The sequence below is a fragment of the Nematolebias whitei genome, chromosome 3 (genome assembly GCF_014905685.2).
Source record: "Nematolebias whitei isolate Nwh7 chromosome 3, NemWhi1, whole genome shotgun sequence".
Taxonomy (NCBI): domain Eukaryota; kingdom Metazoa; phylum Chordata; class Actinopteri; order Cyprinodontiformes; family Rivulidae; genus Nematolebias; species Nematolebias whitei.
The window spans coordinates 9,130,748-9,150,962 of record NC_056500.1 but is presented as its reverse complement, the minus strand read 5'-3'; the positions used below and the strand labels follow the sequence as shown (position 1 = coordinate 9,150,962).

At 39.8% G+C, this 20,215-nt stretch overlaps 2 protein-coding genes across 2 annotated transcripts in view; both read right to left on the bottom strand.

Annotated features, from left to right (window-relative positions):
* LOC119407684 (transmembrane protein 79) overlaps positions 1-5,915 on the bottom strand; it is a 22,475-nt gene extending 16,560 nt beyond the window's left edge. Inside the window, exon 1 of the mRNA XM_037674503.1 lies at positions 5,818-5,915. The gene's annotated coding sequence lies outside the window, so the exon portion shown is untranslated. The remainder of the gene's footprint in view (positions 1-5,817) is intronic.
* Positions 5,916-9,105: 3,190 nt separating this feature from the next.
* ctdspl3 (CTD (carboxy-terminal domain, RNA polymerase II, polypeptide A) small phosphatase like 3) lies at positions 9,106-16,936 on the bottom strand. Its single transcript, XM_037674502.1, has 11 exons — positions 16,631-16,936; positions 14,782-14,896; positions 14,510-14,650; positions 14,239-14,353; positions 13,754-13,865; positions 12,947-13,033; positions 12,094-12,156; positions 11,930-12,009; positions 11,697-11,823; positions 11,298-11,393; positions 9,106-9,338 (listed from the first exon to the last, which is right to left on the bottom strand). The coding sequence occupies exons 1-11, from the start codon at positions 16,760-16,762 to the stop codon at positions 9,273-9,275; spliced, it is 1,134 nt and encodes a 377-aa protein (XP_037530430.1). The 5' UTR covers positions 16,763-16,936; the 3' UTR covers positions 9,106-9,272.
* Between the last annotated feature and the right edge of the window lie 3,279 nt (positions 16,937-20,215).

The window sequence follows — 20,215 nt, the reverse complement described above, 5'->3', positions numbered from 1 at the left end:
ACACACACACACACACACACACACACACACACACACACACACACACATAATGTTTTGCACTAATTGTGTCAAGCAAACAAAACTTACATCTGAGCTTCCAAGTTGCAAGTGCTTTTCTGGCTTGAACTGGCCTCAAGGCTGACAGCAAATCATCTTCCAAAATAAACTGAAAATCGTCATATGTTTCCACTCCAATCGACTGCAAAGTCTCCTCAAGAATATCCTTTGAAACCTCTGGAAGGTTAGGCAGGACCTCATTGATGACAGTGCGCAGAAATGTTTCTTCAGTCATTTCTAAAATCAAAACAAAAAAAAATATTAAAAGATTCAACTTTTCATGCATTTAGCCAACTATATATAGATAAAAGAAACTCCTATTTTCAGTATGAAGTTTAATGTCAGGAATTATACTTTATTTTGTACATTCAAAAAGAAGCAGGAGCTGCCCTTGCAGTTTTAGATAGAAAAGACACAGGTTCCTAAGGAAAGTTTCACTGAAATCTGGAGGGAGTTCAGTACTTTCCTCTGCTCCTGTATCGCCTGAGCCCTGATCGCTAGCTTCACATAAAGTTAAAACAGGGAAAGTGGGCTGAGAAGTTTTTTCTTTGTACATGTCAGCTATGCTGTCTACTGAACATGTTCTATGTTTCCGGGACATATGAGCTGAAAATGAAGACTTTACTGTGAAAATATTTTTACAACCGGTTACTGGACATGCCACAGGTTGTGCATCCACAAAATGCTCCTTTAAGTGGGATAACAGTTCTTTCACGGTTTGAAATTGGCGCCCACACAAAGAAATGGCGCACTTTAATTCCGCAGTAACCGCTGCTGCAGGAGCCAAGAGTGCAGGCCCCTTGAGCACTCGATAAAAATGAGCCTTAAATGCAGAATAAGTACAAAATGTCCGCTTGCAGTCGGTGCCAATGCACTTGAAAAAACAATGGGGTTCGTTTCTATGAACTCTACAGTGCAGCACATAGCCCCTCAATGACTGTAGTGTTTTGCTGCAAAATGGACAGGTAATCATTATTTAAACTAACAAAATCCGCTTAATGTCCGTGTCCCGTTCTGGCGCCAAACGGTCTAACTTCTGCAGTTAGCGTTATCACTGAAAACCTCGTCCAAACAAAAGCTGGTATTTTCAGATAAAAACTGCTATGCTTTCACGTCTGAAAAATATAAAATGTTAGCTTACCAGAAAAAGAAGTCCCCACAGCGATGTTTTCTGGAGCAGTTGAGTCCACTACCACACAGCAAGATCCAGTGAGTGTTCGCCAAAATCCAGCCGCTACCGCGACGTTTAAACCGACCAATAGCAAGACAGGACTTCTGCTTCAAGTTCACCGACACTCTCGTGCAGCAGCCCACTCAAACTACGGTAATGCCAAAGCGTTTTATCACAGAATAAATCCCAAAAAATTCAGGGACAGGATGTTGACATCTGTGTGCAGAGTAAATGTCAAACTATATATAATGAATGTCAAAAATCCCTGCCTGCTGTTTTGTTACAAAAGTTTGATTTGCAGCATGAATGTGTCACAACGTAATCTTTGTTCAAAATCCAGCACCACAAACACCTTTATAAGTAAAGGTGCCGCCATAGTATGGCAAGCTGGTTTATCATACAATAAACTCACTTCAAATTAGATTTCATTATGTCATTCCAATATTAAACAAATAAAGAAGCCAGTACAATTTTTAAGTCATCCCAGTCATTGTTTTCTTTCAAAGAACTTTTCCTTAATAAATGCGCATAATGGTCAAATCAGCTGGATTTAAAAATTAGTTTTGCTACGTCTGATGAAACAGAACACCTGCATTTCTTTAAAATACAACATGATAAACACCTAAAAATATATTTGTTTGCTGAAAATTATAGTAAAGATGTGGCTGAGCTGAATTTTTCCTTAATAAATGAACTTAATGGTCAAATCAGCTGAATAAAAAAAAATACGGTAGTGTCGCTTCAGTTCTGTGAAAATGGACGTGCATTGAGTGGAAAGCTGCATTTCTTTAAAATTTAACAAGATAAACACCTAAAAAAAAATTTGTTTGCTGATATTATAGTAAACATGCATCTGAGCTGAAATTTTCCTTTATAAATGAACGTAATGGTCAAATCAGCTGAAAAAAAAAAAAAACGGTAGTGTCGCTTCCTCCGGTGGTTCTGTGAAAATGGGCGTGCATCGAGTGAAAAGCTGCATTTCTTTAAAATTTAACAAGATAAACACCTAAAAAAATTGTTTGCTCGACATTATGGTAAAGGTGTCTCAGCTGAACTTTTCTTAATAAATGCACTTTGACGGTTAAAACATGGCAAAATGAAGCCGACGAAATAAACGGCTTTAAAATTACTACACGCTAAAATATCCGAACACCAAGCAGGTACACCAATAGTCGTCAAAAGCCTAGAGGGCCCTTTAGCGCCCATAGCGGCCGAAAGTGGTACTGCGTTGTGCCCCTAGCGGCCGATTGTGGTACAGCACCATTTTTTCCGTCAAAATGAATTGAAACGGTCATATCTCAGCCAAAAATTGGTCTAAAAATATGGGGAAAAATCCATAAATATGTCGCTTCGCAGTATAAGTCGCAGGACATGCAAATTAGGAAAAAACTGCGACTTATATGCCGGAAAATACGGTACTACTTATAACGAATGCAGATGTGGTATTTGCAAATGATGCAGATCTTTTTAACAACTCCTTACCTTGAACAATATGAACAGAGTTGTGGGAAGTAAAAAGACATTCATAGTTTGTTCATTCATTTGTTTTTCTCCTTGTAATGTCTTTATTTTTTCCTCCTTAACCACAGAGACCAGGTCTTCACTTGACAAAACTGTTTTGTCCATGTAACGTGATGACATAATAACATATGCCATATTCCCTATGACATTAATAACTCATGAAAAGGTGTTTGGCTCTTTTGAATGGCCCTATGAAATAAAAAGCTTTGTCAAGATCAGGATCCCTTCAAAGAGCCGTTTATCCCATCATTGCATGTTTTTGTAAAATAACATTTTTGGGCTGTTTGAATGTAATAGATAATTTAACTATGTCATATTTTGGATACTTATGCATTTCGTAAATATTGTTGATATGAGTAACTTGGAATTGTTAAAAATTTGAATGTAAAAATACCTGAAAAAAAAATCAATTTAACACTATTATGCTGTAAATGTAACTTTTATATTTTGTTTTCAGAATCACAATTTATCTTTGTTTTAAACACAGCAATTAGTAATTTTGAACACAAAATGTTGTCTTTTTAACATATTGCTATTGTAAAAATAACATTAATAATTTGTTTTAAATTTTACACCACACCACTGTTACTTAAACATTGTCTTCCTGTATTTCAATTTACAAAATATTTCTGTCACCATTTTACAGACATTTACTGTTAAATTCACGGACATTTTTTACAGTGTAGCAGGAAACATGGCTCATGACAGCAGAAGGACAGGATCGTCCCTCGGCACCTACAGATGGCTGTCCGCAGCGACGAGGAGCTCGGCAGACTGCTGGGAGGAGTGGCCATCGCTCTGGGAGGAGTTCTCCCCGGCATTCGGGCGGTCCTACAGCCCGGGGGAACAGAGAGGCCAGCCGAGATTGGGTGGACGGCTCGGACGGCATCTGCAGCCAGTTTCTTAGGATCCACTGTGGGATGGACTTTTACAAGAGATCCTTCCTGTCTACAGCCATCAGCATCCATAACATCTTTTAATGAAATGAGGATAACAAGTTACAACAAATAATTTCCCTTTGGGATTAATAAAGTATTTTTGAATTTGAATTGAATTGGATTTGTTATCGTGACAGGCCTAGCTGTTAGCAGGACTGTGCCCGCCACTGTTTAAAAATATAAATTAAACTCACGAGATTGCTGAGTACTGATCTGAGTTTGTTTTTCTGCCCTGCAGAAGGAACAAGATGGAGGAGTGGAGTCAAGTTTCTCACTACGCCTCCCTAAAATCAGTTGCAAGGAAAATGTGATGCTGTTTGTCTCACCATGAAAGAAAACCAACAATCAGCTGATCAGTCAAACCAAAAATAATAAAGCATTATTAAAAAAATTAAGAAAATCCTGAAAATTAGACATGATCTTCAAACCTATTGTAAGTGTTGAACTAAACTTTTGCTTCACTGAAGAAGCAGCTGTTGTCACTAAACAAGAACAGAAAGAGATGAAAACAGAGAAAAATCACCCTGGAGCTGTTTTTTTTTTTTTCCTACAAGTAAAGGAAAATATTTCTAGCAGTTCAATCAAATCATTCAGATTAACTGAAATAATTGCAAACAGGTGCGCCCACACAGCTTCCGCTAACAGACTTTATGGGCATGGAGCAGCAATATCGCTGATATTTTTGAAGGAAACATTTAAAAAGTGTTCTTTTTGCTTGAATGGATCAAACTATGAGAAACAGATGAAATGAAGATGATTATCTAACAACATCAGGATTTCAATGTGATTTATTCTGAAAAACAAAAGTAACTTTTCTGTTTGTGCTATTTATATTTTCAAACTCCATGACTTTTCATAGGAAAATTTTAATTCCATTAAAGTCACCGTTATCGTGCTCAGCCAAAAATCAATGGGCGCCACGATGTTTTTGCCTCATGTGTCTGTTAGCAAAATAGTTAATGAAATATGGAGAGAATTTCAAAGAAACAGTACGTCAGCCCGATTCAAGATGGCTGCCACAGCCAACAGACTTATAACTCAATTAACTTTAAAGCTATCGACCCAAAGTTTGGTATGGTAGTAGCTGAGAGTCATACTTGTTCCAAGTGCAGCTCATTGTACACAATCTTTGCCTAAAACTTTAACTGTTTGAGTGTCTGTTAGCAAAATATCTCATGAACCAGTGGGCAGATTTGAATGAAACCTTCAGAAAATAATAATTTGATGGAAACTAGCTGTTTAACTTTCCCAGTGAATCCAGTTCAAGATGGACGCCACATGTAAGCAACATTAACCTCCAACTTATTTCACAGACATTGAGCTGAAATTTGGTGTGGTAGTAGCTGAGAGTCACCCACAACATGCACATAATGCGTGACATCTGCATTCCAGTGCTTTCAAAGTAGCTATAATTTCTCAGCATAAGATGCTCTTAAATTTAATGAAAGGCGGCGGGTGATATGCATTCAAAGAATGCTATAATCTTTTTATTACAACAGTTATTACAAATCTGGAGAGGAAAAAAACAAATGTTTTTTGTTTGAAAAGGCAAAAATGAAGGAGGGCTCCTGTTATTTTCTTATTTTTGAGTCAGGTCCAACACAGATGTGAACTCCAAATCTGGCGTTAATGAGCAAATTAATGAATGAATATAAAATAAACATTTCTCGTCAGACCGTCCAGATGGAGGAGGTCAAACAGCTTCTGGATCTGAGGCTTCACGGAACATCTGCAGGTTGGATTTGAATCTTTTGGTCGTTTTTCTCCCCCTCTCTTTCTGGCGCACATCCAAAATGTGGCGCAGAGCCTTTTGCGGTGTTTCTGCAAACAAATGCGGACTTCACCATGTAGAGCGCAGCGCAGCACCAATGCGCGCTTTTTAAACTCCCCCTCTTTCTCTGGGAGACAAAGACTTTACACTTTTTCTTTCAGAAAAAAACAAAAAACAAAAAACAAAGTATCTATTTTTTGTGTTTGCTGCAGAAAAATGGCAGATTTATTGGTGAATAAATCCCCAAAATAAAAAAATAAAAGGCGCACGAAGCCGCGCGTAAAGTCATTCAGCTCGATTGGAATCCTAACAGGTTTATATTCAGGGATTAGAGATTAGAGCTGTTTAAATGAACTTACTTTGGTCGGAGCTGGCAGGATATTTCTCTAAAAGAAGAAAGAGTCCCTCCCGTCCTTCCCTCCCCCTCACTTCTGCTTTTTGTCTCGCAGGATCCTGAACTTGTGAATCAAGTTTCAGGACGGACAAAATACAAGGCTTCCCTCCGCCCACACAGGCTCTTGTTTCTGGGTACCATGTCAAACACCATATGGAGCAAATCAAACCAGGGAGGAGGAGGAGGAAGAGGAGGAGGCCCTTACTGTGAGTTTACCTTTCAATGCAACATTCCCAATCCCATCCATCCCAGACACAAACTGATCCAAACAGGACGGTAAACATTTACACTCGAACTAAACTTCAGCTCCAGGATGAGTCAACCCACAACATCCTCATCTTAATATTCATTTAACTGAAGTTTAATATAGGACATCGTTTGACTCCTGAGTGGCATTTCAGTGATTTTTTTCTGTTTACTTCACAAATATGAGCTTTCTGCTTTCATAAAGAACCGTATGTTTTTTTTAAAGACATGTCTGAAAGAAATCCAGATTTTGTTGCATTAAAAAAAATACTGCTACATGGTGTCCACACGTCTGTGTCTCTCACTCCGACTGCAAAGTTAATGAGAGGCAGAAAGAGTGACTAAAAATTAAGCCTCAAAGAGTCGCTGCGCAAAAGCAACAAGTCAAAAATCACCAAAGCTAAACTGATTGTGTAAAAACATATGAAATGCCAGCTCAGTCAAGGAAAGTCTAACTTTTTGTGAACCGTTTAAACTTCGACTGCCAAGTTGAGCTCCAGAGGGGGTTTCTCATTGGACTTGCTCAGGCAGGCATTATATACATGTACATATACATATATTGGAACATATATAGGTACTCCCTACCACTGTGTGCATGGTCTTTTTCCAAATTTGTGTATTCCACTTTTTTGATTTCATGTTTTTTCCCCTGTGTAATTACAAACCGGATTCCAAAAAAGTTGGGACACTAAACAAATTGTGAATAAAAACTGAATGCAATGATGTGGAGGTGCCAACATCTAATATTTTATTCAGAATAGAACAAAAATCACAGATCAAAAGTTTAAACTGAGAGAATGTATCATTTTAAGGGAAAAATCTGTTGTTTACAAATTTCATGGCGTCAACAAATCCCAAAAAAGTTGGGACAAGTCCATTGTTACCACTGTGTGGCATCCCCCCTTCTTCTTACAACACTCAACAGACGTCTGGGGACAGAGGAGACCAGTTTCTCAAGTTTAGAAATAGGAACGCTCTCCCATTCATGTCTAATACAGGCCTCTAACTGTTCAATCGTCTTGGACCTTCTTTGTCACACCTTCCTCTTTATGAAGCACCAAATGTTCTCTATAGGTGAAAGATCTGGACTGCAGGCTGGCCATTTCAGTACCTGGATCCTTCTCCTACGTAGCCATGATGTTGTGATTGCTGCAGAATGTGGTCTGGCATTATCGTGTTGAAAAATGCAGGGTCTTCCCTGAAAGAGATGACATCTAGATGGGAGCATATGTTGTTCTAGAACCTGAACATAGTTCTCTGCATTAATGGTGCCTTTCCAGACATGCAAGCTGCACATGCTGCAAGCGATCATGCAACCCCATACCATCAGTGATGCAGGCTTCTGAACGGAGCGTTGATAACAACTTGGGCTATCCTTGTCCTCTCTGGTCTGGATGACATGACGTCCCAGTTTTCCATAAAGAACTTCAAATCGTGACTCATCTGACCACAGAACAGTCTTCCATTTTGCCACACTCCATTTTAAATGACCCCTGGCCCAGCGCAAACGTCTGAGCTTGTGGAGCTTGCTTAGAAATGGCTTCCTCTTTGCACTGTAGAGTTTCAGCTGGCAACAGCGGATGGCACGGTGGATTGTGTTCACTGACAATGCTTTCTGGAAGTATTCCTGAGCCCATTCTGTTATTTCCTTGACAGTGGCATTCCTGTTTGAGGTGCAGTGACGTTTAAGGGCCCGGAGATCACGAGCATCCAGTAGAGTTTTATGGCCTTGATCCTTACGCACAGCGATTGATCCAGATTCTCTGAATCTTTTGATGATGTTATGCACGGTTGATGATGATAACTTAAAGTCTTTGCTATTTTACGCGGGATAACACCATTCTGGTATTGCTGCACTATCTTTCTGTGCAACAATGGTGGAATTGGTGATCCTCTTACCATCTTGGCTTCTGAGAGACACTGACACTCCGAGAAGCTCTTTTTATACCCAATCATGTTGTCAATTGACCTAATTAGTGTTAATTGGTCTTCCAGCTGTTCGTTATATACTCAATTTCCTTTTCCCAGCCACTTATTGCTACTTGTCCCAACTTTTTTGGGATTTGTTGGCACTGTGAAATTTTGAATCAACATGTTTTTTCTTTAAAATGTTACATTTACTCAGATTAAACTTTTGATCTGTCATCTACGTTATATTACGAATAAAATATTGACATTTGCCATCTCCACATCATTGCATTCAGTTTTTATTCACAATTTGTTTAGTGTCCCAACTTCTTTGGAATCCGGTTTGTACAACATGCTACTGGACGCCTCAAATTCTCTCCCTGGGATTAATAAAGTATCTATCTCCATTTTTTATAATATGCGAATTGACTTCATTGTGGGACATACTATTATCAAGTCAAAGCATATTACTCGTATCGAGTCACGTTATGACGCTTTAATTCTTCTGGGTTGTCCCTCCTCAAAGGTAAAAGGTTAAATGTTTTTGTGAGGCATCTGAAATCTTCCCGTTATGCTCGGCATCACTCCACGAATTCATAGTTTTAGCAATTTTTTTTCCACTTGTTCTCGTAATTTTCTTTTTGTCTGAACAGAAAGCATCAAGATTTGATTTAACAGCAGACACTTCAGCTTATGAGAGTGCCCGACTACAAAGAAGCTTTTAAAGAAGCCCAGACACAGAAGTTAAAATATTCTGGACCTAAAACCTGATCACCCACTGGTTTGTTAAAATAAATAAAATGTTGGTACGCCTGATGTTAAAAGCCTAATTTAAATCTGAAACCAACGAGTCACTGCTAAAACAAAACCGACATCAAAGTGGATTTGAGAGATTATCAAGAAGAGTTTATTGCATTAAAAAAAAAAGAAGCATTTCTCAAATATACAGATAAGGGTTGTTGATGAACAACCAATAAGCAATATAATCCATAAATAGAAAAAAATCTGAATATAAACAGAACATTTCACGTTTAATTGTGTGAATATGTACACGTTAGCAGTTTACTGCCAGAGGAATGATTCTCGGAGGGAATGAAGGTTCAAGTTATAAAATCCATCAGCAGCATGTTTGAAATGCGACGCCTCTTAAAGTCACCAACAGGTTAAAAACTGTCAACAACTTCATCTGGGGCTTTTTAACCGAGGTGAAACTAAAGGAAACGAGGAGCGGAGTCAGAGCGGGAGCTGTGGGGGCGGAGAGTCCCGTCAGTCCTCCGACAACAGCCGCAGGAAGTGGTCCTTCCTCTTCTTCAGCACCTCCTGAAAATCCTCCTGAAAAAACACAGCGGGAGAGACTCAGAACCAGAGCAGCAGTCAGAGGAGGAAGGACGGCCGGCGGGCGGGCGTCTGCTGAAGATTATCAGCTGCTCTGTTCACAACCAGAACCACAAACAGTAAAAACCCAAAGGCAACAACTTCCCTGCTCAAACTGAGATCATTTTACAACCCGGTGGTCACAATCAAAAAATTACGCTGATGGATTAAATCCAAATGGTCTTAATTAATGAGACCAATTTTCTATGATCATTTAACAAAATGTAATAAAGTCTTTGTCATCACTTCCCTTCGTTAAAGACTCAAAGGTATAGTTCATAAATTTTTCATGATAATCGACTTTAGTACAAGTTTTTTAAATCTTAATAGATATATATCGTATTTTCCTCCGTCCACGTCGCACCGCCCTATGAGTCGCATCAGTCCAAATACGTTTAAGTGGAAAAATCCATAAATGCGTCTCTTCGCTGTACAAGCTGCATCTATTGTGCGTCACTGCTGACCACCCAGAAATGTGGGCCGGTGTTGTGCCAAAAAATCGATTGGCTGCCAAATGGCGGTTGCGGGAGCGTGCACAGGAGGACTTTAACAAGAACTGAACAAGATTAACACTTAAAAACAATTATTTGTTTGCTCAAAATTATAGTAAAGACATGGCTCAATTAAATACACTCTGGCAGTCAAATCAGCTGCATTTAAAAACACAAATTGCAGAAACGGCGGGGACGAGCCTCTGCACTTCTTCGAAATTTAACACGATAAACACCTAAAAACATTTATTTGTTTGTTTGAAATTATAGTAAAGGCGTGTCTCAGTCTAACGTTTGCTTTTAAAAAAAAAGGACTTTAATGGTTAAATCAGCTGTATTTGCTGCCTCGGTGCTCAGGGAGCACGCAGAGGGAGGAAAAGAAAAGGAACAACGCTGCTTGTTTCTTCAAAATTTATCAAGAAAAGCACCTAAAACAATTGTTTGCTCGAAATTATAGCAAAGGTGCGTCTCAGTTGAACTTTTACTTAATAAATGCACTTTAATGGTAAAATTAGCTGCATTTTGCCAGGGAGGTGCAGCTGGCTTGACGGGGTTGTACTGTGGCAAGCCGATTGCGTCATCAATAGGTGAAGATTCTCAGTCGTTCAGGACATGGTAAATTCAAAAAAGTTCAAGACAAAAACAATAAAGTATAATAAATAAAATCCAGTTTTTGTTTTGAACTTTTCTGAATTTGTCATTATAGCCACTTTTACCTATTACATGACACAACGGCATGCCTTACAAATACTACTACTCTGCTGCCATCTAGTGGCCGAAAATAGAACTGTTCGTATTTTTTTATTCAGTCAGAATGAATGAAAACAGTCATATCGCAGCCAAAATTTGGTTTATAAATATGGGGGAAAAATCCATAAATATGTCGCTTTGGCCCATAAGTCACAGGGCATGTAAATTATGCAAAAAGCCACGACATATAGGCTGAAAAACACTAAAAAACTGTTTCTTATTAAGATCTTTATAATGCTTACACTTAAACATGCAATGACATGCTGCTGCCACAAGGGGGAGACAAACATTAAAAATAAAATTCTTTAAATTAATCTGTACTTATTGATTATATCTGCTGATCTCACTTTATGGAGCAACGTGGCTTTTTAATTTTAATGTGAATACTGAATGACCAAAAATAAATAAATAAATAGCGTAAAAGTCACTTCTTAGGATCCGTTTTTGGTTCAACTTCCCCTGGAGGAAAAATCTTAAGCAACTGAAAGCTTTATTTTGTACACAATTTGTTCTGCAGGCAGAAGAAGCAATTAAGGGTGTAATCATGTTTTTTAATTATTATCATTTACTCTGAAACAGCTGCTTGCTTCAGGACAAAACTCAGGAATGTGATCGGTGAATGAAAACTGGGAGGACAGAAAGTTAAACAGTGAAGTAAACAGTGAAGCAGACTCACAGCTGTAGCCAGTTTCTCCATGTAGGGGATGAGTTTCTGCAGCTCTCTGTCCTCCGCTGCTCCAGACCAGCTCTTTATGGGGATCGTGTTCATCAGCTGCAAAACAACGAGACACACCATCGAGTCGACTCTTCCAAGCGACAGCAGAGTTCACCAGCAGTGAAAAACAAGTTTAAATCAGCTCATCAGGTTAAAATATCTCACGAACCACTGGACATATTTTAATATAATTTTAATAATAATAATTTTAATTTATTAACCTTTATTTAACCAGGCAAATCCCATAATACAATCCCTTTAATGTAATGTTTAACGTGAACTGCTAAAACAAAATTATGTCTGACGGGTTTATAAACTCAGGAGAGCTTAAAAACAAAACCAAAGAAGGTTTGTGCTCACGTGGTACGGATAAGTATGAGCCGCGTTGTCTAGGACAACAGTCTTGGCGAGGTCCCTCCCGAGGACGCCGAGATCCTTGACGTAGTGTCCGAGGACACAAGCACAGTCGTCCTGGTACAGGCGGTGTCTACAAAGATCATACACGTTGAACACCATTAAACGATCACTGCCGGGTTCCTGCCAAACTACGCACACCAGTTACTTCCTGCTGAGGGTTTCACTGGGAAACGTACCGAAACAGTTTTCTCTGAGGGTCCAGAATCTCCAGGATCTTCTCGGCGTATTCTCTCTTCGCACACGTGTAAACAAACAGCTGGAAAACACAGTGAACAGTTATTAAAAATCTGGGGCTAGTGCATGATCTGAAAACCTTAAAATTAACCCTAATCCCACATACCTCGTAGGTTTTTGCCATGGCTTGAAGAAACTCCTTCACGTGCGGTCGTAGAATCATGTACACCTGTTTCATTCAGGGTTGGGACAGAAATAGTGAAGTTTTTTTCTGGTGAAATAAACCTGTTTTTATTAAAACCAAACTAAGTGATGCAGCTGTTTTTGTTCAGGCACTAGTGTTGCAGCAGACGGATTATGTAATTCAAGTGTTGAGACTTCTTTAATCTAAACTACAAAATTCACTTCCCAGCAGCTTCTGTTCCTCATCCATAAAATAATGAGACGCAGAGGAGTTCTGAAAATATTCTGCAGCGGTTTCCAAACTATGAGCTGCAGAGAAGAACTTAAGTTTGCAACATTTTGTTCCACAGGCGAAAATTTTCAACACGGACGAAAAAAACCAACGCGTTCAACACCAAACGGTGATGGACGACTTCATGTAAATGAAAGATTGACAGAACAATCTGAGTAGCTACAACTTTTCTTGGAGGAATAATGGGGATGGTGTGTGGCAAGAGGCAGATTTCATGTTGACGCCGACCAAGTTTAAAAAGAGACCGGACTGTGCTTGTCCAGGTTAGTGGCACCTGAACATGTCCTGACTTGGTGCTATATAAAAAAACTGGATTGAATTATTATTCCTCAGTGGGACTGTCTACTTCCTGGGAAACAAGCACTGAACACCAGCATTGTTTTTTTTTTTTTTTTTTTTTGTAAAAGAAAAATATTCATGTTTTAATCAAACACTAATTAAATGTGACATATGCAGCTACAGATGCTTTATTGAATGTCATCACATTAAATTGATTACCAAAAGGATTTAACAGCATTATGAAAGATTAACCCCGAGCAGATACCTTGTACTGATGGTCTTGGAAAGCTGTGTAGAAGGTGTAGTCTGCGTCGTTGATCACATTCAGGGAGCTGAACATCAGCGTCTCCTCCTGAAAAGACAGAACACGCTCAGCCTCAGTTTCTCTCAACTAAAACCTGGATCTATTCCTAAACTGAAACCCCTCAACCTCAGGCTAACGCTGCGACAGACCGATGAAGCAGCAGAGAACAGAATACGGCTGAAACCCTTCCAGACATTTGGAGTGCGTTTGGCTGGAAGCAGATGTGGATCGGGCCAACATCTGGGATGTTTCTTGTTAATATGAGAACACACACAAAGAGAAGGAAGTTCTGCAAAGACAGACTGCAGTTGTTGTTGTTGACACTTCTGTAGCGCTGCTCCTCACTACAGTGTCATTTATTAACGTCTTCATAGAATCTCAGTTAATAATAATTTATTCCAGCTTTGACCCACATGAAAACATTATTTTGCTTCATTAAATACAATAATTATTCATATTATTTATTGAAGACAACTGTAACACCTGCAAGAACATCATTCTCGATAAAACAGGGTTCAGCAAAGAAAAGATGAAAAAGATTTTTAAAAACCAGCTTTACTGCAACGTGTTTCAACTACAGTGACTCCATGAGGAAAACACACAAGTTCAGCCAAAACAAAAAAATTAATGTGCCATTATAGACTTTGCACAACAAATCCAAGCCATAAAAAAAAAAAAAAAAAACCCTGAATTAAAAATAATAATGTCAGAGCTCATGCTTGATGCTGAATATTTATGGTTGGGCGTAAAACGGACGTGTAAAGTTACCAGGTCGACCACCAGCGTGGCCTCCGGAGTGCTCCTGGTCTTTGGGGGAATATCTCTGAGTCGAGGTTGAGAGTGCCGAGACTGTGACAGGATGTTCTTGATTAGAGTAAAACTGAAAAAAATAAATAAATACATTTGTAAAAGTTCTATTACAAACCCTGATCTTAAACGTACATCAAAATAAACAGGTTACAAAGAGTTATCTAGGACCGCTCTTTGTAATACATGTTGGGTGTATTCTGGTTTGTTCGCAGTACCTTGAAAAACAACAATTCAAAGTTATCAATACAAAAAAAAACCTGTGCCGGTACAATGTTGTGGTCTGCGCTTTTGACTTTTACATGTTTTTGTTCAATCTCATCAACTATAAATCATTAAACTGTATACATTTAATTTAGGATTCTGTAAATAAAACTCTAAGGAAAGATGATTTCTTAACCAGCTGAGGTTTGAATATATATTTTAAATAAATGAGTTATGCTTACGGGTCAAACACGTCATCCTCCTCCTCTCCAGCCAGCAGCTCAATGGAGCTATAACCAAACACGCCTTGTTCTGGGCTCATTATGACACTGTTCTCAGTTTCAGGACACTTTAAATCTGGGCAGAGCGAAAAACATCCACATGTGAGAAATGCAGCAGAAATTCACTGAGGATGACAACAGCTAAAGCATTGAGCTCACACACCAAATTAACGTGTGACAACATTGTTTTTTTGCAGGTAACAGTTCAGAACAAAACAGCTGCGGCCCTTACTTTCCTTGCTGGGCGTGAGGAAACGCACTAAGGGTGAGTAGATGTTTCTGGCGGTTGAATTATGAGGAGACTCGATGTCGATCTCTGACAGGACGTGCTCATGGCGCATTATGGGCCTGAGTGGAGTATTAAAGGCTAAATCTAGAGAACAAGAAACAGTAACGCAATAAATCAAATCGGTGTGAGGAGGAAAGATGAATGAAATAAAAACAAAAAGCTACACTTATTAAATTAAAAATAAAATACAGGTTGATCTTTTCGAGCAAAAGTACCCGACTCTCGATCTTTAACGGCAACGGCCCTCTTTCTCGGCCAACCACGAGGTAGCCGGCGCCTCTTCATCATAGGAACCTCATCATCAGCGGATTTATCCAAGGTGTCTTCACCCTGTGCAGCACAAAGAAAAACAATCAAAGAATTATTATTAGTTACACAGAGTGGCTGGGGATCTGATAAAAATCTACAACCTTTTTTTTAAACAAAGCTTGATCACAATGAGAGCATGTGACTTTAAATAATTTATTTGTAAATATATACCTGTCAGCTATGATTACATTCAGTTTGGTTATATTTATATACACATCGTGTACATTCATGCACTACCTGAGGAGCCTGCAGTTAAGTCTGTTGTAACTTTTTACTCAATAACACCAACTCATTCTGCACAAATACTCATCATTTTGTTATTGACAACTGCACATGCTCGATGCGTACGTCACAAGTTGAGCCCAGTGCAACAGAAGCTGCATCACTATTTGCCAACAACTGTTTTACCTTCGAGTATTTCATGTCTGGTTCATCTACCGCTGGCCTTTTATGCATAGCAGAGTCTCACTTATGAACCACAAGATCCATATCTGTTGCAATAAACCATCAAGTCAAAATAAAGCCGCAGCAGTGAGCAAAAATCCAGACAGCAACTAAACCTTGCAAAGCTTCAGTTGCTTAAACGGTAACTGTGATCTGATGACCTACTTTATTAGGACCACCTCACGCGCAACTGACCTTCTTACTCTACGACGAGTTGACTGCATCTGTGCGCAGAAAATTCTGCAAGTCTAAGCTGGGATGAAATCCTGACCGAGCATCGTCCTCAGTCAGGATTGATGCAGAGATTTCAGATTAGGTTAAAATTTTGTTTTTATGCTCCTTTGACACATAGATGGCTGGATTTTTTATTTTTTTTTAATTCTAATTGATTTTTCAATTAATCTGCGTGTCTGAACTCTGATTTTGGTGCTTTTCTGTGACGGCTATTGGACATATAAAATCATGGATTTAATTTTATGGTAACTTTAGAGAAGGGTTAGTTTTGTGTGGTTGTATGGCCTCTCATCTGACAAAAAGCTCATCCTCATCCTTCACGCCCTCATGAAAAGCACGAGATAGAGTCATCCAGAGAAAAATGTCCAATTTGGCACAAACCCCCATAGGAATTTATTATAAGCTTTAACATGCAGAAGTGACTTTTTACAGTGGTGAATGAACTGTGGACGAAGTTCATGTCATATTTTAGCATGGGCAGTGCAGTGTATACAAACTACAATGTTCAGCATTGCAACGATCATAAAGTTTTTCTATTAAACAAATATCTCAAATGCAGAATGTGGCAACAGCGTCCCCTACTGATGACGTCAAAAATGAGAATAAAGTAGTCTATTCACTTCAGTTTATTTATATAGCGCCAAGTCACAACAGAGTTATCTCAGGGCACTGACGTTCACATTCATTATTAATGACAATTAGTAAAGTTATCAATCTAAAGGAAGGAAGGATGCCAGAAGATGCGTTGAAGTCTCAACCAAACCTGAACTTAATGAACTTCATGGATAAAATATTTACTACCAACCTGTTATGATTCCCAAATGTTCAACCAACTTTCTTTAAAAAGAGAAAACCCTCTAAGACAATGCGAGTTATCATCCTTCTGCTTGTAGCCAACTAAACTAGCTGCTACAGCTAACGCTAGTTAGCAACATCCTCGCGAAACAAGGAAAGCTACAAGCTAACCGAGCAAAGCATCGACACATTAAGCGAGTACTACAAAATTATTCGTTTTCATAATATTACTGTAGTTATTATTTATGATATGCTCAACTGTGGATATACTGTACAATATACCTCGGTTTGTTGCGAGCTATCCGTCACAGCAGTCGTCGACGCTGGTCTCGGCGTCCTGATGGAGCGCTGACGGCTGTTTTTTTTTGGCGTCTCCGAGCAGGCCTCAACTATTTTTTGAGACCTGAGTCTCATTTTCTTTCCTCACATGGAACTAGTTAATCGTAAACGCCACCGCTGTACCGTACTTCTTCCGTTAAATGCTTTGTTTTTCTCCCTCTCTCCCCGCCCACCGTCAGCTCATAAGTATCGTTAGGTTAAACTCCGCCCCGCTTTTTGAATCAATGAACGGGTTTCAAGTCTGCACGGGGTGCGTTAGGTTCATAGCTGCGGACAGCTGTGGGGGACGGTGCTTGAGAGCAACGTCAAACGTTGACAGATGTCGTGCCATATTTGGTATCATACCGATCAATCAGGCGAGCGCCCCCTCTGGTGGGGGAACAGATTATTTCGGGGATACCAAATGTGGCACGACACCTCAGGTTGCTCTGAGTTTACATTTAATGGAGGACTAGACACATTTGGGTCAACAGAATTTTTATTTTTTTTGGTTTGAATTAAATATTGAAAATAAAATTTGAAATATTTTTGATTTTACTAAATAACAACAAATGTGTTGACATCAAACCAATTCATTCATTCCACCTTTATTTATAATATAAGGTTAAATGGAAGTAGTTTAGTCAGAAAAGGACTAATAGTAATTTTATGACCAAAGTTATCAAATACCAGAGCAAGATGCATTTTTATAGTGGGACGAGTTTAATATAATAAAAAAAGTTAATTTCTGTGACAAATCTGTGTGACTGCTGATTGCAAATTGTTAAAAGCTAAAACTGAATTGTTGAAATGATCTAAAAAAAAAAGTCCACAATTACAAAATAAAAGATAAAACTACCAAAATATCAACTAAAAGCTAGAATGTGCATAACAGCAGCTGATAATGTGGCAAAATAGAACAAGTAGGTGTAGATTTCAGTATTTTTCGAGGATTTAAAGAGTTTCACATTTTAATAAAAAAAAAATAGCCATTTTAATTCAATTAAAAAAAAATTGCAAGTTGCAAAAGCAAATGTCTTGAATGTTTTGAAACATAAACAGTTAAAATAGATCAGAGCCAGAGTCAGAGTTTCTTTATTGTCATTCGCACCTCATGTGGTACGTGGTGGAGCAAAATTATGTACACGGGGTCCCAGTTACATCCAACAATAAAATGTATAAGAAAAACAGTAATAACATCTAAGATATGAACTAAGAAAAACATCAACTAAATATACACTAAGCACTCATAACATAAAACATTGAACATCAGCACAAACATGAACATGAGTCTGTGTGAGCGGATGTGCACGCATGAACACAACATTGAAACAGATCAGCAGCAACATGAAACAGATCAGCAGCAACATGATGTGGTTTTTCACAGTGATTATTTTAGTTAGAGATTCATGAGTCTAACAGCCTCAGGGTAGAAGCTGTTCCTCAGTCTAGTGGTTCTACACTTAATGCTCCTTAACCTCCTTCCTGAGGGGAGCGGGGCAAAACGTGTGTGCGCTGGGTGAGTGAGGTCCTTCATGATGCAGGTAGCCCTCTTCCTGCATCTAGAGGTGTAGATGTCTGTGACGGTGGGGAGGCTGACTCCGACAGTCTTCTGTGCAGCCTTCACCACTCTCTGCAAAGCTTTTCTTTCTGCAGCTGTGCAGCCTCCATGCCACACGTTGATGCTGGAGCACAGGATGCTCTCCACTGCACACCTGTAGAAGGAGGTGAGGACTGAGCTTCCCAGACCAGCTCGCCTCAGCCGTCTGAGGAAGTAGAGTCTCTGATGAGCTTTCTTGATCAGGCTGGTGGTGTTGTTGCTCCAGCTGAGGTTGTCATTCATGTGTACACCCAAGTACTTTTATCTGGAGACCACTTCCACCGCAGATCCTCTTATGTTCAGGGGGGTGTAGATGTTTTTGTTCCTTCTGAAGTCCACAATCATCTCCTTTGTCTTCTTCACATTGATGTGAAGGTTATTCTCTCTGCACCAGCTCTCCAGGTGTTCCACCTCCTGCCTGTAGCTGGACTCATCATTGTTTGTGATGCATCCCACCACCGCTGTATCATCTGCAAACTTTACAATGTGACAGCCTGGATGGGTAGCTGCACAATCGTACGTGAGCAGAGTAAACAGGAGGGGGCTCAACACACATCCCTGAGGAGAGCCAGAGCTGAGGGTTTTGGTGGAGGAGGAGAAGTTGTGGATCCTCACTGACTGTGGTCTGTTTGTTAAGAAGTCTAGTACCCAGTTGCAGATGGAGGGGCTTAGTCCTAGTGTGAATAGTTTGTCCATCAGGGTTTGGGGGATCATGGTGTTGAAGGCGGATGTGAAGTCCACAAAGAGCATACGGACGTAAGAGTTTTTCTGCTCCAGGTGGTTGAGCGCAGTGTGGACCACAGAGGAGATGGCATCCTCTGTTGATCGGTTCTCACGGTATGCGTACTGATGAGGGTCCTCGTTGATGTTGATGGTTGTTTTGATGTGAGTCATGACCAGTTTTTCGAAGCATTTAGCGACTATCGGGGTGAGGGCCACTGGCCGATAGTCATTCAGACCAGTCACTGTAGAGCTTTTTGGGACTGGGATGATGGTGGCAGTCTTCAGGCAGGTGGGAACTGTCTCCAGGGTAAGTGAGGTGTTAAAGATGTCTGCCAGCACCTCGCAGAGCTGATCAGCACATTCCTTCAACACTTTTCTGGGGATGTTGTCTGGGCCAGTTGCTTTGTGCGGATTAATCCTCCTGAAGGTACTCCTTACTTCTGCTGAGGTCACGCTGAGATGCTCTTCATCCGGTGGTGAGGTGAGTCTGGTGCTGGGTGGTCTGTTCGGGTCTTCAAAGCGTGCATAGAACTTATTGAGGGCATCAGGCAGAGATGGGTCTTTGGGGCATTGTTCACTCCTTCCTTTATAATCTGTTATGCACTTAATGCCCCTCCACATGCTCCGAGGGTCTTGTGAGATGAATTGACCCTCGATCCTCTTTGCATATGTGGCCTTGGCCCTCTTAATACCAGCAACCAGCTCTTTTCTTGTCCTACTCAGCTCCTCTGAGTTTCCAGACCTGAAGGTAGTGTTCCTGGCTTCCAGCAGGGTGCGCACCTCTGCATTCAGCTAAGGTTTTCTGTTTGGGTAGCTTTTAACATTTCTGATAGTGGAGATGGTTTCAGTACATGTACTAATGTAACCCAGTACTGAGGATGTGTATTGGGCCAGATCAAGCGATTCTCCATTTTCAGCAGCTTCTCTGAAAACCTGCCAGTCTGTTCGGTCAAAACAATCTCTCAGTATGGGGCCACTGTCCAGGATCCAGCATTTAACTTTCTTTTGTACCGGTCTGGAGCGTCTCCGTGGGGGCATGTAAGCAGGAGCCAGGAAGACTGATGATAGATGAAAGTATAGTGAAGTATTTAGTCCTAAAAAAAACAAACTTTAAACAGGGAAACTATATAATGTGAATACTGACTCATCGTTCACACAGTAACGCAGGTCTTTTTCTTTTTCAATTCAGACTGAACTGGAGACACGAGTGTAAACATTTTTAGGTC

Coding starts and splice junctions, on each gene's coding strand:
- ctdspl3 (XM_037674502.1), bottom strand. CDS start 16,762: ATGAGACTCAGGTCTCAAAAAATAGTTGAGGCCTGCTCGGAGACGCCA. Junction 14,651..14,781: donor CGTTAAAGATCGAGAGTCGG/GTACTTTTGCTC, acceptor CTTGTTCTCTAG/ATTTAGCCTTTAATACTCCA. Junction 14,354..14,509: donor CCTCACGCCCAGCAAGGAAA/GTAAGGGCCGCA, acceptor CGCTCTGCCCAG/ATTTAAAGTGTCCTGAAACT.